General features: G+C 52.0%; 9 protein-coding genes across 9 annotated transcripts; 5 read left to right on the top strand and 4 right to left on the bottom strand.

Annotated features, from left to right (window-relative positions):
• Positions 1–1,541: 1,541 nt before the first annotated feature.
• On the top strand, positions 1,542–1,997 carry EV422DRAFT_562974 (uncharacterized protein; the record flags this gene model as incomplete). The annotated part of the gene is made up of 1 exon (XM_053072016.1): positions 1,542–1,997. The coding sequence occupies one exon, from the start codon at positions 1,542–1,544 to the stop codon at positions 1,995–1,997; it is 456 nt and encodes a 151-aa protein (XP_052930156.1).
• A 219-nt stretch (positions 1,998–2,216) lies between these two features.
• Positions 2,217–3,260, top strand: EV422DRAFT_16842 (uncharacterized protein). The gene is made up of 2 exons (XM_053065065.1): positions 2,217–2,274; positions 2,351–3,260. The coding sequence occupies exon 2, from the start codon at positions 2,561–2,563 to the stop codon at positions 2,966–2,968; it is 408 nt and encodes a 135-aa protein (XP_052930155.1). The 5' UTR covers positions 2,217–2,274; positions 2,351–2,560; the 3' UTR covers positions 2,969–3,260.
• EV422DRAFT_16843 (uncharacterized protein) lies at positions 3,261–5,810 on the top strand. The gene is made up of 4 exons (XM_053065066.1): positions 3,261–4,241; positions 4,301–4,373; positions 4,439–5,476; positions 5,545–5,810. Exons 1-4 carry the CDS (start codon positions 3,553–3,555, stop codon positions 5,569–5,571), a joined length of 1,827 nt encoding a protein of 608 aa, XP_052930154.1. The 5' UTR covers positions 3,261–3,552; the 3' UTR covers positions 5,572–5,810.
• Positions 5,811–5,818: 8 nt separating this feature from the next.
• On the bottom strand, positions 5,819–7,761 carry EV422DRAFT_16909 (uncharacterized protein). The gene is made up of 2 exons (XM_053065070.1): positions 6,940–7,761; positions 5,819–6,880 (listed from the first exon to the last, which is right to left on the bottom strand). The coding sequence occupies exons 1-2, from the start codon at positions 7,537–7,539 to the stop codon at positions 6,050–6,052; spliced, it is 1,431 nt and encodes a 476-aa protein (XP_052930153.1). The 5' UTR covers positions 7,540–7,761; the 3' UTR covers positions 5,819–6,049.
• A 437-nt stretch (positions 7,762–8,198) lies between these two features.
• EV422DRAFT_511846 (uncharacterized protein) lies at positions 8,199–10,824 on the bottom strand. The gene is made up of 8 exons (XM_053069047.1): positions 10,192–10,824; positions 9,949–10,116; positions 9,630–9,890; positions 9,423–9,568; positions 9,074–9,352; positions 8,861–9,014; positions 8,576–8,797; positions 8,199–8,513 (listed from the first exon to the last, which is right to left on the bottom strand). The coding sequence occupies exons 1-8, from the start codon at positions 10,489–10,491 to the stop codon at positions 8,343–8,345; spliced, it is 1,701 nt and encodes a 566-aa protein (XP_052930152.1). The 5' UTR covers positions 10,492–10,824; the 3' UTR covers positions 8,199–8,342.
• Positions 10,825–11,394: 570 nt separating this feature from the next.
• EV422DRAFT_511844 (Dehydroquinate synthase-like protein) lies at positions 11,395–13,235 on the top strand. The gene is made up of 5 exons (XM_053069046.1): positions 11,395–11,811; positions 11,901–12,041; positions 12,105–12,223; positions 12,294–12,714; positions 12,773–13,235. Exons 1-5 carry the CDS (start codon positions 11,503–11,505, stop codon positions 13,169–13,171), a joined length of 1,389 nt encoding a protein of 462 aa, XP_052930151.1. The 5' UTR covers positions 11,395–11,502; the 3' UTR covers positions 13,172–13,235.
• A 1,581-nt stretch (positions 13,236–14,816) lies between these two features.
• Positions 14,817–15,194, top strand: EV422DRAFT_485280 (uncharacterized protein; the record flags this gene model as incomplete). The annotated part of the gene is made up of 1 exon (XM_053067367.1): positions 14,817–15,194. A coding segment is annotated over one exon (378 nt), but the record flags the coding sequence as incomplete, so codon positions are not given.
• A 591-nt stretch (positions 15,195–15,785) lies between these two features.
• On the bottom strand, positions 15,786–16,400 carry EV422DRAFT_562968 (uncharacterized protein; the record flags this gene model as incomplete). Its single annotated transcript, XM_053072015.1, has 1 exon — positions 15,786–16,400. One exon carries the CDS (start codon positions 16,398–16,400, stop codon positions 15,786–15,788), a length of 615 nt encoding a protein of 204 aa, XP_052930149.1.
• Positions 16,401–17,020: 620 nt separating this feature from the next.
• Positions 17,021–20,113, bottom strand: EV422DRAFT_593498 (uncharacterized protein; the record flags this gene model as incomplete). The annotated part of the gene is made up of 5 exons (XM_053073567.1): positions 17,021–18,269; positions 18,340–19,698; positions 19,810–19,858; positions 19,971–20,019; positions 20,087–20,113. The coding sequence occupies 5 exons, from the start codon at positions 20,111–20,113 to the stop codon at positions 17,021–17,023; spliced, it is 2,733 nt and encodes a 910-aa protein (XP_052930148.1).
• Between the last annotated feature and the right edge of the window lie 4,554 nt (positions 20,114–24,667).

The raw sequence follows: 24,667 nt of genomic DNA, 5'->3' as shown, positions 1-24,667 counted from the left end.
GGATGAAGGACTCATCGAGTATGAAAGGGAGGTGGAGACAGTATCTTTACTATCTGACAGGCTGAAACATCGCAACGTCACCTCATCAATCTTACTAGATCTTAGATCGTACCCAATAAAGTCGTCGAGATACAGAATCTAGGGTACATGTCAGGCGTTGAGGGCGAGGGCATGAAAATAATATGACTCTCACTCTCTTCATCTTCAGGAGGTTGGTGTTTGCTCAGTGTCGGATTGGACTGATAGTAATACCTTCTGCCAAAGTGCGCTACAACCACGATACGACCGTACGTGAGCATGACATTGGCATCAATGCAGGCCAGTTTGGAAAGCGAAGAGACCAGTTCCCCGCCAGGAACAAAGATTTGTCGCCAGGATTTGCTGTGGCTTCCCTGCAATACCATTGTCTATGTCAGATGAGGGATAAAGCTTGCCCATGCTTGCTCATTGCGGCAGGTATGGAACCGATGTCTCTTTCCGCCTCCTTGTCCATCAAGCCCTTCGTCCATTGAGCCCGTTGTTCCGATTTGCCTTCGCTCCACCACTCACTTGATGCCCCACCACCTCAGAAGCAATCCTCTCGGGCTTGGTGAAGGAGTTCCTCATTATTTGCGTGAAGCTCTGGCCGGGTTCGTATGCCTGGTCCTTATATCGAACCCAAACTGTAGCCAGCTTCTCCGCTGCTCCAGCGCGCGCGACAAACAGGTTTCGCTAATGACGAGATATTTGGTCACGGGAACCGGTTAAGTGTGCAAATGGTAGCCCAGTATACGTATGTAAAAGTGGGTTTTTACAGTTCTTCCTATGCAGGACTTCTACACTTCATGAAAGTTGTCATCGACGTAATGTAAGCCCGCCATGTCTGCAGCTCTACCGCGCGTCGGTCACGTCAAGCCCGGCCCAACGCTGGGCCCAACGGTATCAAAGAGCCAAACCACTGGCATCCCGCTTCGATGCCTTCTCTAGCGTCCCCAACTGCGAAGGTGGAAAAAAGGCGGTTGGAATATTGTCCATCCCAGCGGAATGCAAAAACCTACGGCGCTCACGTTTTCGTTGCCGTCCCGATACAACTTTTTTTTTCTATGGGGACAAAAAGAAACGCGAGATGGTGGGCCCTGTTGGCGGAAGTGATCGCCCAGCGCTTGTCGAATTCTGCGTTCGTCACCGCGCTCAAATGTTGCGCAAAAAATACAATACATAGGGGCGAGCCAGCCACAACTCCCTCCTGCCGTGTCTCACATAACCTCCTGCATTCAAGACTCCCTCCAGCTCGGCAGTTTCGCAGCCATTCGTTCGAACGACCGTCCGTCTGCTCTCAAGGTCGTAGATATCAAATAGTCTTACGGAGCGTAGAGCTACAAGTGACACACGTCGAATTCGGAAGCTCCTCTGGAATTACCTCAAGTTCCTGTTAGCGGCTGGGTGAACAAAGGGACTCCCGACGACGAACTTGGTATAACGCACGCAAAAGCCTGCCGACAACTATCGTCTCGCCTTCACCTCTGCGTATCACCGTATCACACACCAATCACTCGGCAATTATGGACCAAAGCTCCTCCTCGCCCTCTCCCTCCCCAAGCACACCCGACTCTTCTTCGAACCAAATAGCCCTCAAAAGCAACCAAATGCCAGTCCAATACGTATTCGTCATCGTCGGCATACTAGCCGTTGTATTCCTAGGATGGGTTGGGTATCGAATGGCCGAACCAGCGCGCCAATTATTCTTCCGGCCTAAAGTAACGACCACTAAACCGGTTGAAATTGTGTACAACGATTTGGAGCATGAGCAGTTAGTGGTGGGAGTTGATGTGGAGCAGTCGAGGCCGTCGACAAGCACGTTTCGGAATGTGGGGCCGGATTCCCCGGGAATAGGATCGGGCCGGATGTGGGATCTGTGGCGAGAAATGCCGAGGACGGCGACGTTGGAGAGCGCGGCGACGGTGTACATGGATACCCCGCCAAGTTATTCGACGCCGAATCTGGCTGCGACGCGGTAGCTATATGTCGGGAGTACTTTCAACCGGCGTATCTAAGATAGGTGCTTCGGCATACGGCGTAACGGATTTTTTGACCCTTCATGTACATATATACCCTCGGAGACGATTCTTTCAGTTCACTAATTCAATACACCATGCGCATGCTTCGTTCTTGCAAAAGATCCTTCCGTTTGCGTAAACTCAAAGAACAAACTCGCCGTATAGTTAGTGGCAGAAGCGTAAACGACCAAATTTCTTGACTGCCCATCCGACCAGGAATGAGGGCGGGAGCAGTAAGGTAAGACGGCGGGAGGCGCTGTCGTAGCCGTGACTACCCGAGCCTAGGAACTCAAGCACATCCTCTTTGCACATAGACTCCTCCTTTCCGTTCCGTTTTGCCCGGGTCTCCATGCATGTCCCTAAAAGAGCCTTCCGCCTCCGATGCCTCCGCTTCCGTCAATTTCCGCGTCGGAAACCGGACGCGTTGCATATAAAAGGGGATAGCATCCACTTCAGAGCATTGGTATACAGTCAATAATTATCGCTCACATCAACAAACCTGACAACGTATAAACCAGCACAAAATGCCATCCTCCATCAACCCCGGTGCAACCCTCGTCCTAACTGGTGTAACCCACATCCTAGTCGGTCTCACCCATCCTCGACTAGGACCACCCCTCCTCTCCATGGTACGCTCGGGCCTCTTCGACTCGATAACCGGCATAAGTCTGGACCCCACCTCGAGCGGCGCACCGCAATACGATCGTATGGCAGCCTGGTGGTTCGAGCTCGCCGGCGCAGCGATGATACTTTTGGGGATTTCTATAAGGGAGAATATCAACGTTGCGGGATATGTCCCGAGAGGGGTAGCATGGGGAACTTTGGGTGTGGGCGTGATTGGAGCACTTGTGCAGCCCCTCAGTGGATGCTGGACATTGATAGCTCAAGGGATTTGGATGGTCGGGTGGTTTGGGAAGACCAAGATGGAGTGAGAGCAAGGAGAACTTCATGAGCTTGTACATATACAAAGACAGGATTAGACCTAGGGGAGTCTAGGATGACCCAGCTGCAACAGGAGCGTAGCGTTACTGGTCGTGGGTCTTAAGATCTATGCATGAGAGTTCATGTCGAAAGAGAAGAATACAACTTGTGGGTCGAAATTTCGAGTGTTGGGTTCCAACCCGGGAGGATTGGAAGGATTGGAGAACGTCCGAGATCTACTTCGTCATCAATCATCGCACTTGGAGCGCATCCTGATACCTACGAACTCGATTTATCACCATCGAAGATCAGTGGCATCTGGCCCGTCTTTCACGTCGTTATAGGCAGGCGTGTATCGAAGTGCGGATTCGGAGGATTCGGGTTCCCATGTTGGGTCAGGATAACCTCAGCGCTCACATTCGGCAGACGCGGGTCCGTCGCGAGGGCAATACAGAGGATAACCGGTCCATTTGAGCCTGCTGTCATTGCGGAAAGCACTTCAAAAACACCGTCGCTGCCGTACTTCTACTTCTACCTACCTCTCCCGTTCCCCTGCAGCGTCCTCTGATTAGTTATTTCCTAGCTGACTAGTAAAATGGTGGTCAGAGGACAGCCAGAAGTTCTAAGTTTGTTCGGCAAGCAGTTTCAGCAACTCCTACCGACCGTGGTAGATGCCATCAGCTCCAGCGTCCAGGTCGAGGCAGCACAAGAGACGGCCCGGCCAGTGGAAAAGAGCGTTGCCGAAAACAATCCGATCGGGACCCAGACGTCATGTAGTACCTGCGGGGTCACCTTCACATCCAGCGATGATATGCGCCAACATTACAAAGCAGACTGGCATAGATATAACCTCCAGCGAAAGGTCGCCGGTCGCTCTCCTGTTTCAGAGGCCGAGTTTGAGGAGATTGAGGAAGTCAGCAGTATCGATGCGAGCGACTCCGACAGCGAGAGTGATGACGATGATACCGCATCTCGTAAGGCGTCGGGACGACAGATAGAACGAGGCTCGCCGTATATCCTGCTTCCATTGCCGGATAATAAAAAGGCGCTGAGGCTCTTTAGGCAGATTGTGTCGGGCGAAAAGAGGTTTGCTGGACTGGACCGCGCCTCCGTGGTCAAGAAGCTTCATGATGGGGATATGAGAAAGACGCATTGGACGCTACTCATGTTGGGAGCGGGGCACTTTGCGGGGACGGTTATCGATTGCGCGTCGGGAAAGTCTGTGGTGCAGAAAACTTTCCATCGGTATACGACGAGGAGAAAGCAAGGAGGAGCCCAGAGCAAGTATGTGTTGCGGATGAGTGTGCGTCGTGATGGGGAATCATGCCTAACGCTTGGTTTAGGAACGACAGCGCGAAAGGTTCCGCCAAAAGTGCGGGAGCCATGCTCCGTCGATACAATGAACAGGCTCTGAAGGTACGTAATGATCTGAGCCGTACTTTCGCGTGGCGGGACCGCTGACAATGGGTTGGCATTTCCAGGATGACATCCACGATCTGTTGCTTCAATGGAGAAGCGAAATTGAAGGCAGCGAGCTGATTTTCATCCGCTCATCCGTTCAGAATAGGCGGACTCTGTTCTTCGAGGATAGCCCATTGAGTAGTGCCGATGAAAGGATCCGATCCTTCCCATTCACCACCCGACGTCCGACGCATGGAGAGTTGATGAGATGTTTCAAGGAGCTGTCCACGGTGACTATCGAGGATATCAAAGAGGTTGAACCCGCAACGCTAGCTCCGCCAAAGCCAAAAGCTCCCGTCTCAGGAAGGTCTTCGCCAGCGCTTCAGGCGACGTCGGAGCCGAAAGCGGAGGAGCCGGCGCTGGACCCCGAGCTGGTTAAGCTCGCCGACTTGTGCAAACGAGGCAAAATCGAGGTTGTACAGGGGTTCTTGCAATCGAAACCGACGTTCGATATCAACGCGGTTCTGCCTGATTCTGCAGGGACCAGCTTCTTGTACATCGCGTCGAGCAACAACCATCCTGAGCTTGTCGCGTTCCTTCTCGACCTTGGTGCCGACCCAACCAAAGCTGCGGAAAAAAAGAGTCTAAGGCCATACGATGCAGCAAGTTCGAAGGAAACGCGTGATGCATTCCGTCGCCACATGGCAAAAGAGCCCGAGCGGTGGGACTGGAAAGAAGCTCACGTACCCGGTCCCTTGACACCCGAAATGGAACAGCAACAAAAGGAAAAGGAAAAGGAGAAAAAGAAGAAAGCAAAAGAAAAGCAGAAGGCATACAACGCGGCAAAGAAGGAATCGGCGTCCGAGCCCGAGCCCGAACCGCAGAAGTCCTCCTCCAGTGGGAGACCGCTCTTGGCGAAACTGAACAAAACCGAACGGGAAATGATTGGGCTGACACCGGAGCAGCGGATGGCGCTTGATCGGGAAAAGAGGGCGTTGGCGGCTGAGGCTCGGATTAGGGGACGGATGAATCAGTGTGCGGCTTGTGGCAAGTCATTGTCGAACTGCACGCCGTTTGAGAAGTTCATGTATCGGTATTGTTCGCTGGGATGCGTGCAGGTGAGGGATCTCTATATTGGACGATGCTCGACAACTCCGACTGCTGACTCATCGCTCCTATTTCCTAGGCGCACTCCGTACTTCATTCCGGATAAACTTCATTCCGGATAACAGGAAAATGCTATTGCTGAACTCCAGACCTCCCACGGATTGCCTCACGTCTTCTCCATCATGAACACGGTCAAGATGGTTATGGTCACAGCCGCTGGCCTTCATGGATCTGACGATTGAAAATCTCTCGTTGTCACGATCTCGGCTAGGCACACCTCTCCGATGGTGGTAGCTGACGATTTGCGTGAGCTACTGCCGACGAACTACAAGAGACGAGCCGCAATGAAAGCGGCACCCACCGGAGAAGCTCGGCATGAGCTGCAGTTATAACATGCCGTACTCTCTAAGAAGCCTGCTCCAGCCTTCCTGTGCTACACAACTTGAAAGTACGGCGTACGCATCGCGGGCATCTACATGTACATGTGCAAGTGGGGCTTCTGGAACCGCACATAATTCGTCTTTGGCAAATGTCACAGTAGATGTAATTGTAGAAGATATTTACACGCTACAATGCGCAGTTCATCAATCGATCAGGCGACCGAGGTTGTAATCTATGTGGGTCCACGGCCTCAGATGCCAGAGATGCCACAGCAACTGCTGTGGGATTAGCAAATGATTTTGAGCAAAGAACGGCCATGGATCATCGAAATCATACAAAGCGTCCTCATTCTTTACGATGAAGAGGATGCGATTGAGCGCAGCTGTTGGCGACCAGAATGTTCGGGGCAACTCATACAGCAGTTCATGGTATAGCCAGTGCTGGGCTACCATAGAATGATGCGGTGTGATCGTGCTTGCGTCAGCCGAATGTTCTTCCGCCTTCGGGTTATCGAGGAAATGGTCCAATGCCTTGCCATACTGCTCAGAACCCCTGAAACAAGCGATGGCGGTTGAAACCCGGGGATTGCACTCAATCGCATACACGATTTCAGTCCCGTCCTCAACAATGAAATCGAAGCAGGCATGCCCACTCAATCCCGTGTTGCGCACGAACCGCTTCACCCATGCGCTAATGCCCGCGTGCTCCACATGCTTGTACTGCAACAGCCAGGGCGATGAGGGGCATATCGCCAAAGCCAATACATCCCCGGAGAGCGCAAGCACATGGGTGCAGTACTCTTTGCCACTGATGTGGCGCTGGATGAGATACGGTGTGCTTCTGCTGATGGGCAACGACAGAACTCTAGCTTGCACTTCAGGCTTGGACACCTCTGACGAGCAGACGGTCTCCGTGCGATGCGTGTCATCGTATTGAATGCTCTTGAGTTGGAAGCGCGAGGGTTCAGTGCTGCCGGACGAGAGCTTCGCGAGAGTGACGAGCATATCTCGGGGAGATGTGACTTGATGCGATTCCTGATGTTCCGATCAGTCAAAATGAAACGACTCATCGAAACATGATTCCGCTTCCTTACCGGCACATCACACCCAACCTCCTTCGCCCATTGCCCGAACAGGTGCTTATCGTCCAACCTTTGTGCATCCGCACTTCCCAACGCTACAGCCCGATGCCCAGCCCTCCGGACACTGTCCGCGATGTTGCTATCCCCGACCGCCGAGCTAGCTGTGCTGACCGGCATGTAAACGTCGACCTTTTCCCTGCGCATAATCTTCATCACATCCTTTTCGCACGCTACGTAATCATCGTTTGCTCGATTGGGGATCACGTAGAATCTGTCGACGGCTCGGGAAAACCGGGCACCCGAAAAGCATGTTTGCGGCGTGGCGGTGTAGATCACACGGTAGCCTGCTTGTTTGCAAAGCCGGGCGAGTAGGAGCCCCTTGGAAAGTCGGCCCCCGTCAATGAGAACCGTCTTCTGGGGAGAAGCGAAGTCATGAGAACGGAACTTGGAGCGGCGGATCGGGGATGCGAAAACGCGAAACACGTCGGTCGTCGAACAGATCCAAAGGTTGATGGGCAGTAAGACGCATTGCAGAAGAACCAGCACCGATATCGTTTGTATGACAGTCCAAAGCTTCGTGGACAGCGTGGTTTGTTCCTTGAGGGGCCCCATGATTCGCTTTAAAAAAGGCAATCGGCCTGTGCATGGACTTCGGGAACGGCTGCTGTTTGCTCACACGCCGGGGCGCTCGAACATGCCCAATCCTATATCCCCCTCGTCAAGGATCCATGCCATGGCATCGGAGCGGAAAAGCTCCCATCAAAGTCGCATTCTCCTGCTTCCCTCTCCGCACATCTTCGTTCACCTTCGCCTATAGCCGTCGGGTGTGACATCCTAATGACGAAGGCGGTAGACTTGTCACGTTGTCGTCCATGTTGTAAGCTGTCGAATACCGAAAATGAGGGGATATAGCTATAAACGTTACTTCATTCTCACTTGGGGCAAACGTACGCCATACCGAGCGACGATAACTCAGAGAGATCCTCACAGCCTACGCCGCTACCCCACTGGTTGACCGCCCAAATACCGAAGGCGCCATATATTTGACACTCTGTGTCAAATGATACTCATGCTTCGGGATACTTTTGCTGACGCCGCGCGCGCGGCAGGAAAACAAAGAGAATCTGCTTCCGTTATATACGAATACGCAAGGTGGACGTCAGGTTCGGCACAACGGGATATCTGAACGTCATTGGAAAATAATAGCGGAAAATCGAAACCGTGAGAGAAATCGACAGCGCGTCGTCTTTGGGACCTGTCAAATGAACCCTGTTGATTGAGAGCAAGGATTCTCCCATGATGGCGCGCTGCAGCGGGCTAAATGGAAGTGTTTCCTCAATATCCGAGCATGAAAACTGCAATGCCAGGAACCAAGATGGGGATTGCATGAGCATCTAGGCAATATACTTCAGAGCTTAGATCACACTTTGTCCTCCCTCAATGCCTAAGTTCTGCCCAGTTAGATACGAGCTTGCATCCGAGGCCAAATACACTACGGCCGCCTGCAGATCTGTAACCTCAGCAAGGCGATTCAGCGGGATTTGGCCCAGCCAAGTCTTCACGAGAGGCTTGAGATCTGGGTTTTCCTGTTCCGGATATTTGTCGTCAGCACATCTACGACGTGAAGCGCTCCAATGCTACTACCAACCTGGATCAGAGCAGTGTTTACGATTCCAGGACTGATAGCGTTTACTCGTACGCCTCGGTCAGCCCATTCGACCGCAAGGCTTTGCGTCAATTTAACAACGGCAGCTTTACTGCTATTATATGCCGCCTGTTTCTGCGGGTGCGGCACAAGAAGAGTGGCCATGCTCGCGGTGTTGATGATGGAGCAAGGTCGCTGACTTTGTAGCATGTATCTCGCCTCAGCCTGTCGGAACATCTTGAGTCAGCACCATACCAATTTTGCCAATATTGAGGAGGCAGCGCGGACCTGGCAGCAGTAGAGCACGCCCTTCGTGTTGACATTGAACGTTGTATCCCACTGAATATCGGTAATGTCTTCCGCAGCACCGTTGAAGTTCACTCCGGCGTTATTCACCGCAATATCCAGGTGGCCCCACGCAGTGAGAGTTTCTTCGACCATTCTGGAACATTGGACATTAGTGTCAGGAACATCGATGGGATGCAATACGTCATTGCTCACCGAACACAATCTGATTTCTTCGTAACATCGGCTCCAACAGCTATGCTCCTAATGCCCTTAGCCTTCAACTCTTTCGCCACCACTTCTGCCTTGACTTTCGCTATATCGACCACAGCGACGGCCGCACCAGCCTCGCCCAGCGCATGCGCGAATGCCCTTCCAATTCCCTGCCCCGCACCAGTCACAAGGGATACTTTGTCCGAAAGTTTTAGTCGTTGAAGTATGTCAAGTCCTCCTTCGCCTAAAATGACGGAATCGCTCGATGCATCGGGTTGCTGACTGCTAAGAGGAAGGGCATAAGACGAGTTACGCAGGCCTCATTAAAGGTGGAAAGCAGAAAGGAACAAACCTTCGCCGAGTGATCACACTCACACCGTCGCGAATGGGAAGCACAACTACTGAGACTCGCTTGTCGGACAGCACGTGCTGATTGAACAGGCGAAGCGCTTCTGCGTTCGGGTCATCGGAAACTGGTTGATTCAAGAGGTACTTTCCCTTTAACCAGTGTTAGCAGTCGAGTTTTCTCAGTCCGGCAGTCGAGCAGTCTCAGACGTACCTTGAAGAGTGTATTGTCAACAATCAATGTTCCTTTGGGAGAGAGCAGGCCGCTCTTCATGATGGTATCATAGTATTTTCGATATCCCTGCTTGTCCGCGTCGATGAAAATCAGATCAAAACTAATGCCCTGATGAGCAAGGTTGCTAAGCGACTCGGCTCCGTCTCCGAGCTTGATCTCAATCTTGTCCGCTAAGTTTGCAGCATCAAAAGCGTTTTGCGCAAGTTTCGCCAAGTAGGGTTCAATCTCCAATGTGTAGACCTTTTGAAGAAAATCAATATGCGATCACCATTCGGATCAAGAGCCGCGACGCACCCACCTTGCCATGCGTTGGCAATGCCTCGGCTATAGCCATTGTTGTGGTTCCAGTAAACATTCCCACTTCCAAAACTCGCGTAGCTCGAGTGGCGGACACCATGGAGGACACAAAGGCAGCCTCAAAACTGCCGGCGCAACAATTGGCTGATTGGTGAAACTTTGTATGCCCCTGTTTGAAAATATATGCAATCTCAGGCGATGGCATAACACATAGGCAAGCAGCAGCGCCAAAGACTTCACATACATTTTGATAAACCGCATCCCAATCTTGTCGCATTGTTGTCTCCACATGCTTCAGTAACGAGTCACTAGCCGGGGTTGAAGCAGCGGCGGTGTATTCATCGATTCCTTCTATAATATGCAAAGCCTGTTTCACGAAATCCAGTTCATTGGGGCTCTCAAGGCTGCGGCGGAGGAGGCACGCAGCGATTTCCAGCGGTGTGTCTGCCGCCCTTCCAGACGGCAGGGCTAAGTGGCTAGCGATACTCCTGTTGTCGACGCTACTCAAAGACCCAGACCGACCCGTTGACGCTGATGGTGGCATGTTGAAGCAAATGCAATGGACAGTAGTTAGGCAGATCGTAGTCTCTCCTCAGAATTATATGAACCACTTTTCGAAGTTTCTGCTCCTTTTTTTGCTACCATTTATTCCCCCTCAGGCTCTATGATCGCTCGTCCTGTTACCAAGGTATCAAGATACATACTGGCGCACGGAAAAACCCTCCCCGACGGCAAGGCAAAAACTTCGAAGATTCATTGTCGCAGGTGACACGCTGCAACCTGCAAGGGCATTCATTATCAAGAATCATGATGTACCCCCTCGGAGGCGTTCCTCAACGATCACATGTAGCAGAGCTCGGCGGAAAAAGTAGCGGGGGATACCAAGAGATAAGCTCGCAACTCCCGCCGCAACACCTGTTTGCCGCCATCATCACCCTTAATTGCGGAAAATGTTATGCTCATGTAGAACCCGCTGCACCAGGACTCTTAATCTCCAACTGGCCCCTTGGAGGTTGGTAGATTCTTCATATCAGGCGTATAGGTGTCTCAAATTTCAATTCTATATAGATTTTGTGACGGGTCTATGCGTGGAAATTGCCCTTTGACGGCGCACGCGCTGTCGAAACCTGATGATTTTCCACCCCGTACCACAGATCCTGTTAGCTTCATGATCCCATGGGCTTCCCTAGGGTATCCGTCCAGTGGAAGGCGACAGATTGGGCTCGGCGGGCGACGATCGTGCCTGGTCAAGGCGGCTGAACATGAAATGGCCAGATGGCACATGTAACACCCCCCTCTTGCAAGACTGCAGTGAAGGAATCGGTCCAGTTTGCTGATGAGATACAGCGGAAAAAAATGCGAGATGGAGAGAACATGCAACAGCGGGAGAAGATGGGAAAAAGACCCGAGGAAGAACTTCCCCCGAAACCGATATCTATAAAGTTGCCCAGGGCGACATACATCGACAAATAGAGCCGTTCTCATCGACTTGCTTGAGAATAATTGAGAATACCTACCATCCCGGCCAACAGTGGCGACATCTCATCAATTCGTCATGCCTTTCAACGACAACGCACTAGTGGCAGTGCCCCTTCACGTTCAAATGGAACAGACCACCGATAAAATACTGCTGCAAACCAAGGTCAATGCTGACTTCCGCAGGGATAGTGGTGTGAGCATTGCGGAAGAGGATGCATCGGTCGTGAAATTTCAACACCATCCCGAGTGCAATCTTGTCGGCTTGAATGGCTTGGCTGGGAATGGGTTGGATGGGCTTAGCACCGGTACCTTTATGGTCGAAGCTGTCATGCCCGTGAGGTACACCATCGAAGTGGTTACCCCCCTCTTCGATATTGTCAACAAGGTATTGCAAACTGTCTAGTTTCATGTTGCCCAAACGATTTGCATGACTATAGATTTCTGGTTATTTCGACGCTGAAGCCTTCTTTACAGACACTTCTGCGCACAGTTGATGATGCACACCCTCCACAGTTAAGCACAGCCACTTCTCTTCCGTCATCCGCCACGCAAGTTCGTCGGTTCATAGTTATTGACGCAAATGTGTGCGATTTGTATAACGCCGCATTGCAGCAGGTTAGATCTTCTGCCCCATTGTATGCACCATCTACGCCGACACCACTGATTTTCCTCGTCCAGTACTTCGCCCATCACAATGTTCAGATAGCCCTCCATCGCATCAAACCGGACGAGGAAAACAAGAACATTGAGCAGGTGCTGTCCATTTGCACGGCGATGCAGAAGTTCAACATTGACAGGTACTTTCTGTCTCTTCCCGATATCCATGATCACATGTACGAACTTACACATGTTGTAAACACGTTGCAGACGCAGAGAGCCGATCATAGCTATTGGTGGCGGAGTAACGCTCGACATTGCTGGTCTGGCGGCGAACCTGTATCGCCGCAATACCCCCATCATCAAGGTTCCCACCACCCTGATAGGAATGGTTGATGCGGCAGTCGGTGTGAAGACGGCCGTCAATCTCAACGGCGGCAAGAACAAGATCGGGACTTATTGTGCCCCGCTGGCTGTCTTCGTTGACATCAGCTTCCTCAGAACCCTCGCTGACCGCCATGTCCGAAATGGTTCCGCGGAAATCCTCAAGATGGCATGTGTTAAAGATTACAAACTTTTCGTCCTGCTGGAGGAAATGGCGAAGGACCCCTCCTCCTTTAAAGGCGATGTTTACTTGAACAGCGAAGAAATAATGCGACGGGCAATCCAAGGAATGCTGGAGGAATTAGAGGTACGAGAAGCTTTGCAGAGTCTGTCGTTTTGCTTCTACTGACTGCTTCTGGCTGTAGCCTAACCTATGGGAGTTCAACCTCCGTCGTGTTGTGGATTACGGTCACACGTTCTCCCCATGTCTGGAAATGGCCGCTCTTTCCTCCGAGTCGTCGCTGTTGCATGGAGAAGCAGTCTGCATAGACATGGCGTTGACGACAATCGTTGCCCGGAACCGAGGCCTACTTTCTTCAGCGGAAGCCGTGCGGGTTATCAACCTTATGAGGAATCTCGGGTTGGCCATCTCCCATCCCAAGCTGACATCTTCCTGCTGCGCGCAAAGCTTGAAGGATGTTACGGCTGGCCGAGGGGGGTTTCAGCGCACCCCTCTGATGCACGGAATCGGAGAAGCAACCTTCGTCGATGATCTGACAATCTTCGAGTTAGAGAAAGCCTTATGCAACCTAAATAACATTTAAAAGCAGCTTTTCTTCCTGTATTTATCTCGATCGCTTTGACGTTTGTTTTTCGATTCAATTCAATGCCTTCTATATATGAACTCTTGACATGCAGGTTGACATGGCCTGTCGCGGTCCAGCGTTAAGCTTAAATCATACAAAGGCATGCCTTCAATTAGCGTGTTTTGACAGCGTCGGCGGCCATCGGCGGCCATCGACAGTATTGAATGTTTGACGGTAGTGGGCAACGACAACGCCATAGAAGGCTTTTATGGGGAGCATTCAGGGTCATAAATGGATTTTGGATATTTTTTGCGTTGGATCGCGCGTCCCAACATCTTTTTCGAGAAGTGCAGGATTCCGAAACTTTTTTTGGACGTTTTGATAGTGACAGTCGGTTTTGTCTCTCTGCTTACGTAAGATTTCCCAGGAAAATTCTTACGTAAGCAGACAATTTACAGATAACTCACAGCTGGTAACAGCCGGAGGTCTGTTACTAACTGCTATCTGTGCTAACGCCTTGCGAAACCGACCACCCAAAGTGCGACAAATACTCTTATAGCCATCGCTCATACTAAGCACATCGAACGAATCCTCAGGGTCAAGCTGTCCCTAACTGTAAACCATGGGTAAGTTTTCGCTTTATTGTCAAGACGGACGGGTAATCGACTTGTTCTTGACCTGCAAGGCCTTGCGTATAGCTTCTATTCTGAGCGGGTGGCAGTGGACCGAAACAGAATGGTTCTTAGAAAGCATACTTGATATGATGCGCCAAGCTCGAGACATAGCGGAGAGGAGAGACCATGGGGAATATGTGGAGCAAACTGTTGTCGACAAACACCACCGTCGATTGTCTACACTTCTAGGTCACTTTGGCGGCGAGGATGACCGGAACCCGAACTTCTTCACCATCCTTCTGGATCAAGCCCGGTGGCAGGTGGGGACCGTTCTTGAGCGACTTGAAAGTCCGCCCGGCGTATGGAGCCCAGCCGCAGCCGCCGGCTGGCACGAGTCATTCGACAACTCGGATGAACAGGAAGAGGACAAGGAATACCGGCCAAGAGGGCGGCCGCCCGCAGAGATCGACGAAACGAAGATGCTCCACTGGTACAGAGAGGGCCTCTCCAACCGCGTGATTGCCATGTATATGGGCGTCAGTGAGGCCACAATCAAGCGGCGGCTTCAACGCTTAAATCTTAGCCGGCGCGAATATTGGTGGCAGATATCGGACGAGGATTTGGAACTACTCGTCCGTGACCTGAAGGCAACATTCGTGGTTCATGACGGAGGCCAACTGTTGCAAGGTGACCTGAGGATGCGAGGTTACCGCGTGACGAGGCAACGGGTTTGGGATGTACTTGGCCTGGTGGACCCAACAGGAGTCGATGCCCGCACTAAAAAGAAGATTGAGCGAGTGGAATACTGGGTGGCTCATCCTAAGTCACTGTGGCATATGGATGGATGGCACAAGCTGATCAACTGGAGATTTGTCGTTCATGGTGGCCTCGATGGGAAAACTAGGTTGATTACGCATCTCCAAGTCGCGGACAATAACCGGAAAGAAACCGTGCTGGCACCCTTTGTAAAAGCCCTTGCGGAGTTGGGTTGTCCCCAACGCGTCCGATGCGACAAAGGCAGCGAAAACCTCGGCATCCGCGACTTCATGATGGAGGTAACTCGAGGAAACCCAACCTCATTCCTGACAGGCAAGTCCGTTCACAATCAACGCATCGAACGCCTCTGGAAGGACGTGCAAAGAAATGTCGGTAGAATATTTTGCGCCAGCTGGCGCGCGCTGGAACATAACGGAGATTTATCCCATGATGACGAGTTGCAGATGTGGTGTTTGCACTACATATACCTGCTCCTCATTCAAATGTACTCGTACGAGTTCGTAGGGAAATGGAATCACCATAGTATCAAGGGTCCCTATACAAACAACCGAACCCCGCGACAGCTCTGGATTGAGGGGATGGAATTGAAAAGGTTGAGCGGAGATGCCTCTCTCGACACCGATGTATTGCATGTTGCCAATGAACTCCAAGGGCAATGGGAGGACTATAGGGTGGGAATTACGATGAGGACAGTGATGAAGACAAATACGACCATGTCAAAGTGCAGAAGATACAGTGCCCTGTAACTCAAGGACAGTACAACCTCCTCCGAGCTACAATCCCCGCGGGAATCTTCGAAGACACCCACGGTAGGCAACCGTACATGGATATGGTGGCCTTCGTCACTCATATGATAGAGAATGGCATTGCAGCATAGTCCAAAGACTTTGCGTGACATGGTAGCAACGTTTCTGGATGCTGCAGAGGGTTCCCTTGCTTGACGGCGTTTCTTCTTTCCTCCCGGTTTCAGGATAGCGTTGCATCTCGAGAAAGGACAGGGCGGGCGGCGGCATTCATGTGTGATAAAGCGTGTTTTGTTTCGATTTCTCTAGAGGAACGCTCGGAATGAAGTGTTTGATTCAACCCTGACCATGGACTTATTTGTACATATATCGTATTTGTTGATATTCCATGCGCCCATGCTACTCCTAACTTTGCGCTTTTAAAGTACATTCCGGCGATGTGCGCCATGTTTGCCCCTACTATGCTAGATAGTCTACCTAAGTATCTAAAGATACATTTCAATCCTCAAGCGTGAGGATTTGTGCATGGCTGATGTTGATTCCCGGGGGTTGGTTTTCATTGTGGCGTCTGGTCAGGTTGATGAAGCCGTTCAATTGTTTGTTGACGATGCATTCTTCCAAAACTTTGACCCTCAGGGAGCCAGCGGCAACCAGATCCATGCAGGTTTGCTGCCATGGACATATGGGGGCCTTGATCGGCTGACTCGGGTTGATTGATGGGGTTTCCACGTTCAGCGTCTCAGTTCCTTCCGAGAAATGGAACGTCAAGAAGCGTTCCTGGTCGTTGAGTTCAATTCGGCGGACCGGACAAAATTTGACCCGATAGCCATCGTCGACTTGGCTGCGGATCGTGAGTCCCCGATCACCGGTCACCCACACCTTCAGCAAATGCAGCGAAGGCAGCGAAGGCAGCCTGACGGGGCAAGGTTGCGCCCTTTGCAGAGGGACGGGTCGCGTGCGGGTGCCTTGATCGGCGTGTGAGACGGGTTGAGTGCGGGTGGTGTGTGGCGGAGCAGGTGCCTTGATCGGCGTGTGAGACGAGATAAGTGGTGTTGGCGGAGCGGGTGCGTTGAGCGCGGGTGGTGTTGGCTGAGCGGGTGCCTTGGTCTGCATGTGAGACGGGTTGAGTGCGGGCCGGGGCTATGATCTCCATTTCATTGGCGATCAACTGCAGCCACTCCGTCTGTTGGGACTGCGTCGTCAGGTGATTCCACCACACTTCATCCTTTAACAATGGCTCCGGCTCCGGAGGCTCGCCAAAGCAACACATCCAACGAATCTCGGGGAAGTCCTCAAGGGCGGGTTGCTTCCCTTTCAGACTGTTTTCCACGGTTTTGGGTTCCATCCTGAGAAAGCAATCGGCGTGGGAGACGGTGCAGGTGCCTTGATTCGCGTTTGAGACGGGTTGGTTGTAGGACCACACGCTGTCCTTGTTTAGGGCAATCATCAACCACATGCAAGATGCGCGACCGACCACCCGCAGATCCCCGAAGACATAGAGGCCGAGCCTGGCGCAAGAAAAAGCCACGTTGACCCGCTGGGCCTCACAAAGGAAGCCGATGTCACACCCATTTGCGGCCCGCACCAAGGAGAGGATGACAATATCATACTCGGAGCCTTGAAACATGTCGCACGTTGACAGCTTCAGCTTCTTGTATGGGCTAGCCACACCCAAGGGTTCCGATGAACGGAAAGCGAGAAGATCGTCAGCTTCGCCATCTTCTATCGTCGTCTCATTCTCCTCGAAATTGTGGGATGCGGTACGACGACGAAATCGTGGGATGCGGTTGTTTGTTGCCTGCAACGTGGATGAAAGCCAATTGCTCCTCGGTCAGCGATGACACGCTCCTAGGGGTGGTTTGGGTCGACGAGGTCGCCGTTGATACGCCCGTAGGGGTGGTTTGCCATCGGGTCTTCAGCTCCTCCGCGGGATGTTGACTGGTGTGGTTGCCGAGGAAAAGGACGTTCTGCAGGGTTAACAGCTTCGGCGAAAGCTGGAATTGGGTGCGGAGCCACTTGTGGGGATGGTTGTTGGTGTACGCCATTCGCTCAATGAGGGAGCCAGCAATGGCGTTCGCAACGCCGCCCCGAGTCTCCACGTGTGGTCTGAGCTGGTTGGGATCGCCAAGGAGCACGATGTTTGTGGGGTTGGGGGTGGCCATGGCGGCGATGGACGCTTCGTACATGGCGGAGGCTTCATCCGCGATGATAGTTCCGATCTTGACCCCAATTTTCCTCACGAAAGGAAGAGTTACTTTCCACATGCCCACAGTGGCGACGAAGATATTCTTCTTCAAAAAAAGGGTAGCCTTGATCCGGCTGAGGCCCCATCTGAACTTGCCGATGTTGAGGCCAACGAGCGGCCGCTGGCGGTGTGCTTCAAGAAGCTCGAGACATTCCCGGGGTGTCACCGAGCAAGGGTGGGGTTGATACCCCTGGGAGATTGAGCTGCCGGAGTTGATGCTTGCGCCCCAGAACGGCAGAACCGGGAAGGGCTCGCCATTATCAATGAGCTGCTGGAGGATATCTTGATAGGCTTGGCCCTTGTTCAGAGCAAGAAGGGCCTCGTCGCGAATGGAAGATCGATCGAAGATGGATTTCTGGACCCAGAAGATGTCGGATTTGAGGTCGACAGCTTCGGACCCGATGGAACCGATGATCTTGGATAGCACGACCATCACTCCAGCGTTGCTATTGCTGGTGACGAGAATGTGACCTCCATTCTCTCCGTCTTGAGGGCTTTGGTTATCGACCGTGTCGTGGAGATCAGGGCACTGATCGGCATCTGTGCTTTGGTTATCGAATTGATTGGCATCTGTGCTTTGGTTATCGACCGTGTCGTGGAGATGTGGGCAGTTGATGGTCGTGTCGATCGATGATGCAGCCGATGAGCTCTGTCTTCCCGACACCAGGCCACCCCATGATGCCGAATGCAGGTGATCCTCTATCAACGGGGTCGACGGCCAGAGCGACGGCGGTGACCTGTTCGTCGGTCAAGCGGGGCCAACTCCCTCTGATCCATTGCTTGATCGCAAGGTCTGGGGAGAGTAACCATTGGTGTTTTTGGGGTGGGGCCACAAGAATCTTCTGGACGACCTCGGGGACATTGTCGGGGTTTTTCAAGGCGCTCATCACCTTCAGGAGGTCCACGTGCACCTCCGGGACAAGGACATGGTAGAGAGAGGCGCCGACAAACATATCGTCGATGATCTGCTTGGCAACCCTGACGTATGCTGTCGTGAAGGGTTGGAGGGTGCCTTGATCGGCGTTTGGGAGGGAGGTGTCTTGATTGGCGTTTGGGATGGCGGGGGGTGGGAAGCGATTGCGTTCTTCGACTTCCCCTGGGAAGCAAAGGGTCCCCGAGGCGTTCAGCGAGCTGTTGGCGCGGACGATCCGCACCTCTGGGTCGATCTCGCGGAGGGCGGTCAAGGAACCGCTGTAGGCGGAGGCGGGAAACGTGAGAGTTCCAACAGTCCACTCCACGTTTTCGCTGTCTCGCTTCCAAGCTATGCATACATTGAGGATGCTCACTTCCCGGCGCCAAGCCATCCGCTCCCGTTGGAGCTGACTGAGCTGGTACAACCTGAATGCGTCCCAGTTGCCATACGCGACCACTCGGGTGTGGAACAAGAGATCCGCTGCGGCTTCCTCAGTTGCAACTTGCAGAGCCTGTACCCATTGGGGTTCTTTCAACGTCGTCGGGTTCCTTGAGAGCAGTAGGTAGTTGTGGAGGAGCTCCTCAACCGCGGCCTTGCTACGGGGTTCCTTAGCAATGGGCTGGCATCCCATGGGTCCCCCGAGCCACTGTACGCCGTTGGACTCCGAAAGGATGCATGCCGAGTCTCCTGCATGGCTGTCGCACTTCATGGTTCGGGTGTGGGTATCAAAGAAGAGAGTGTAGGGGTTGGTAACGTGCGGGTGGTCTTGACATTGGATGCGAGTTGCCGTTGATACGGCCGTTTGGGTAAGGGAGATCCAATCGAGATCCATGTGGCCTGTTATCCGCATGTGTGCAACAACGTGCATCACCCGGAGACGCATGGTGTCCTGCTTCGAGGGAGTGTGGCAGTTGCAAAGATAAACATCGCACAGGCGGCATCGGAAGAGATCGGAGACGTCGGCCAGCTCGCTGTGGCAAACAACGCAACACGGGCGACCTTGGACTTGCGTTATCAAGGGTTCGAGAATGGCTGGGGGCAGCAGGGCCGGACGATTTGTTGCCGTTGATGCGGCTGATCCAGAGATGGGTAGGTCTGACGCTTCGAGTGTTTCAGCATCCGACGGGTTGTCGCTGAGGTTGTCGCTGAGGTTGTCGCTGAGGTTGTCGTTGACGTTGTCGCTGAGGTTGTCGTCGTGATCGAAATGGTCAACGTACTCGACAACGTCCATGTCGGCGCTGTCCATGGCGGGGCTGAGAACAAAAAGGGATCGGTGAGTGACAGCTCTCAGGATCTAACGGAGATTGGACAGCCCGCACAATCCTTTCCACCCGATATTCACGCATGGTGGCGGCTTCACTTACCTACGGCTTGGGGTGTGTATTTTGATCGGCGAAGGTTTAGGAATCTGTACTGGGTCGAGTCCCGAGATCGGTGAGTGACAGCTCTCAGGATCTAACCGAGATTGGACAGCCCGCACAATCCTTTCCACCCGATATTCACGCATGGTGGCAGCTTCACTTACCTACGGCTTGGGGTGTGTATTTTGATCGGCGAAGGTTTAGGAATCTCAACTGGGTCGAGTCCCGAGATCGGTGAGTGACAGCTCTCAGGATCTAACCGAGATTGGACAGCACGCACAATCCTTTCCACCCGATATTCACGCATGGTGGCAGCTTCACTTACCTACAGCGTACGATACATACAGACGGCGTATGGCTGTGGAATAGTTGTACCTTGGTCGGCGAATGCTTGGGGAAGAAAGGGGGTGTGGGCGAATGGTAGGGGAAGGATGGGAGTGTACGGGCTTATATAGGGAGTGTACGGGCTTATAGACGCGGTTTCAAGGCAGGTTTCAAAGGAAGTGTGGCAGGAAGTGTGGAGAGCCTGCCTTAGAGTGACTCACATCCAATTACGGCTTACAATGTAATGGCATAATGGCATGCATGAATTGCACGTATGCATAATGCCTGTGGACTCAGTGTGGAGCACTGTTTCACATGCATCGTAATAGCTTTCACATGCATCGTAATAGCTCTCACATGGATCCTACATATACAGAGCTTTCACCCGTTTCACCCGCTTTCACTCTTTCATCCGTACGTAATAGCTTGTGGAGTTATACGTGCTATGTCATACCCGTCTCATAGCTTGTAGAGGACACTTGTAAAGTACCCACTGATGTACCCTCTCAGCTCATTACGGCCGACGTGCGGAGGTATATAAGTGGCCATGCTTTCTATTCGCATTGGAGCTGGTATTGTATGTGGCTGTGCTTCCGACTGTCATCGCCCTGCATCAACTTGGAGTTGGAAGGGCGTACATGATACCGCTTTAAATGTACATAATGCGTCTCCAACTGGCAGGTTCACAGTGAGGGTTCACAGTGAGGCCCCTTATCGATGATCGATACTACGGATCTCGTTGTCCATGAGTTTATCCACAAACCTATATAGCGTAGCTGCGTCAAACGGGGTTTTGTGTAGGGGTAGGAAAAAAAATGGGCAGGGAATCCGGAGAATCGATCCCCCGGGGTCTAAAGACAACGTTTTTAGGGCCAAACGCGATTGCCGTTGAGCTGGAGACTGGGAGCTAGAACATGTGGCGTACATGTGTTTCAATGGCCAGGCTAGTGTTAGGGTTGGGGTAAGCTGAACTAGGATATCAAGGGTTGATGGAAACGCGTTTGAGTTCACAACACATTTCTGACACCAGGATGGAGGGTTCTTCGCCCGTCAGGTTGGGTTGGTGAGAAATGCTCACATGATATTTGAAGGTATGTACATACAGAAGTGATTCAGGGCCTGCACGGCAACGGTACAGTTCGCGCGCCAGCATCCTACAGGTTTGAGATACGCCCTTATTCGCTGGTGGTTGGGTTTGCTTTACGTTCTTACAGAGCAACTACAATAGGCTATGTGTACGACTTGCGTAAACTCGCTTGCAGTTGCATTTCCCATCCTATCATTTCCGTTACACGCCGAGTTGTTTGTTGCGAACCCATGTCGCCCCGGTCATCTTGCTTGTTGTTCTGATCAACGTATACAGTGGTGGGTAGGAAAGATTTACATCAATGCCCATCCGCTAAGGTATCGGCTGTTCCCCTTCTTGACCTTGTGCGTATACTCCAGTCTGTGCTGAATGGTTGCACAGAAGCAGTCGGCGAAGAGGCACTTGCCCATCCACGTGGCCGCTCATCCAGTATGGTGCAGTTGGGTGGTAGGTCGGCAACGGCGACCTATTCCACTGAGCTCTGAAGAATTGTGTCAGGGGGATCAAAAAGCAGGGGACAAAGTGTGTGGTGAGCATGGTCCAGCGGGAGCCGCGACTGGCGTGATTGCCAAGGTTCTGGTAAATCCTCTTCACCTTGGTACGTATTTTGTGGTGTGAAAGTGGGATAAAGATTGTCAGGGGGGAAAAGCGTGTGTTTCTGCATGAGGGGTAATGCAAGCTTGGGAGGTGAGAAGGGTGTCATTACGTAAGGTTTCTCCCTAGAAATCTTACGTAAGTACCAATTTCGACAGCGCGTTTTCGTCGGAGTGGGGGACTGTCATGTCGGGGATATCTCATCTTCACTTGTATTTCATTACATATCTCTTTACTTCTACGTGATCCGAGACCCGGGCTGGCCACCCGAGCTCTCGGTGATACATTACATAAGGCGCCAAGCCTCACTGAAGCCACGCAAGCCCCACTGGCAGCCCATATATAAAGCTGTCAGTCGAGCGGCCGCTGCGAAGAGCTTCTTACTTTTACTTCACTACAATACACTGCTCTCAGCCCTCTCAGAAGGGCCCAATATCGTCTACATTTCCTCTGACGTTACATGGTAGCACCACCTACCGCCGCCTCACCAAGACATTCACCGTCAACGTCGCCCCTCTACCGCACGTCGCCCTTACACACGTTCACAAGCAAGAATGGACAGACAGACTCAAGCTATCATTGCGGCTGTTGCAGCTGCTTTCGCTAACCAGGAGCGTGCTGTTACTCAAGAAACCCAACGAGCCAAACGTTTCAGACTTCTTATGGACGCTTGCAAGAACAAGCTCGTCGAATACGATGGCGCCAAAGCTGCCAAAAAGATCGAAGAGTTCGTTACGTCTCACCACAACTTTCTCGAGTCTCTCACTGTCCCGGCTGTAGCAGCTGGAACAGACGGTACTGGAGCTGCCAATGCCATACCCTTTACTATGGCAGAGTACGCCCCTACGCTCACTACCTACCTCAAGGGTACTGCCCTCGAGTGGTACAATACGACTTACGCCTCCGGCGCTCCCGCAAGTTGGTCAGCTTTTAAAAAGGCTCTTGTCGCTCACTTTTATCCTCGCAACTTGCGTAATACTATTGAGCTCAAGCTCTCCGGCCTCAAGCTCGACGACTCTCTTGAGAAGAGTTTCAAGACACCAATAATGAGCTCGAAGCTGCTCACCGTCTCGATAACACCCAAGGCACCATTCCCCTTATCGATCAGATTCGATACTTCAAGGCCGGTCCTCTCAAGAATACAGTAATCGGTCATTATCTCGTTGAAGCCGTTACGAACTTCGAAGTCTCGCAGACTACCAACATCAACACCCCTATCACTCTCGATCAAGCTATCACTGCAGCCCGTCGTGCTCATGTAGCTCATGGGGTCACTGACGGCAACCAAGCCAATACCCCTTGTTCGATTGCCTCGGCATCGAGTGCTTGTGGCGGCCGTGGAGCCAGCCGCGGTCAAGGTAGTCGTGGCGGTTGTCGTGGCGGACGATTTGCCCCTTACACCAATCCTTGAATTACGGAATTCAAGCAAGACTTAGATGATATGACCTTTGGGCTCAATGCCCTCAGTACGTCATACTATCCCCCTGGAGTGAGTCGTCTCACTACAGATCAAGGTCCCTACCAACGTCAACAGCCCTTTTGTCAACGTGGACAATGGCAAACTACTCATGTTCCTCGTCAACGTCCAACAACTCCTTGTCCCCTTTGTAATAAAATGGGACATTGGAGAGTTGGATGCCGGTCAAATCCCGAAAATTGACAGCAAGGCTCGCAAACCCAGAACCGACGCGGCGGTTTTCAAGAGCGCGGTTGTGGCGCTCAAACTCTGCAGCGCAGTTGCCAACCTAATCAAGGTTCAGCCAATCAGGTTGATGCTGGGTCACGCATTACGGAAATTCTCAATGACGCCGTCAACTCTGCAAATACCACGAATACTACTACAAATCAATCTTCGAGTTTTTTCCAAGGTCGATAGAGCCCCTCGGTAGCTCTGCTTGGCCTACAACATACAATCCTACCGATCAACCTGCCTTTGGACCACTGTCTGCTGGACTCTGGGTCTCTCATTGTCGCATTGGAAACAAGTTTGCTCGTGTTCTTTTCGATAGCGGCGCAACTGGGTTATTCCTTGACAAGACATTTGTCGAAAAGCACAAGTTTCCCAAGAAACGTATCGAACCGAAGTAGATATGGCTGGCCGACAAAGAATCATACATGATTCTCGACACGGTCGTGTCGGAAAAGTTAGATCTATGGGATCTCGAATCTCAGTCGCTTTTCTTAGTTGGACAACTTCCCTGGCTAGTCAGTAATCTGGCTTACGACGCTATTATTGGAATGCCTTTCTGGCGTTTCTTTAATTACGCTGAACAATTCTCGATGAGTACCTTACCTATTCTTCGCTGGACCGATTATGGCCCTAGGCCAAACGCACCGCAGTCTGTCACCATCAAGTGCGGAAGAACTTCAAGAAACTGGGAAGACGTCAAATACATCCCGAAACACAACAATCCTTACTCCGATGTGCAACGAGATCCGGTCTATGACAAAAGACCCGTTTGACCTGTTCGAATCATCAAACCTGTGGATACACGTCCTTTACAAGCCGCACCTCATTACGTCTCTCGATTCGCTCAAGCCGATGCCCTTCGTAATCCTCAAGTCATAGAAATGACTTCCAAGCGATTTAATAAGGCTTGGCCACGGAACAAGTTTGAAAAAGACACGGTCTGTCGCCTCCCTCTTAACAAAATACCAGACGCTCCTCAAGAGCTTAAAGGAAATCCAGGACATCTCAAGGATATCCTAAATAAATACGTCAATACGCTCTTCAAGGAACCAGAAGGTCTACCCCCTGATCGAGGAGAAGATAATTTCAAGATCGAACTCACTGAAGGTGCTGAACCTGTTTGGCAACCTCTTCGGCACATGAACAAAGAAGAACTCGCTGAACTC

The sequence above is a fragment of the Fimicolochytrium jonesii genome (genome assembly GCF_025526975.1).
Source record: "Fimicolochytrium jonesii strain JEL569 chromosome Unknown EV422scaffold_1, whole genome shotgun sequence".
NCBI lineage: Eukaryota > Fungi > Chytridiomycota > Chytridiomycetes > Spizellomycetales > Powellomycetaceae > Fimicolochytrium > Fimicolochytrium jonesii.
The sequence above is the reverse complement of the archived record's forward strand: the minus strand, read 5'-3'. Positions and strand labels throughout refer to the sequence as shown.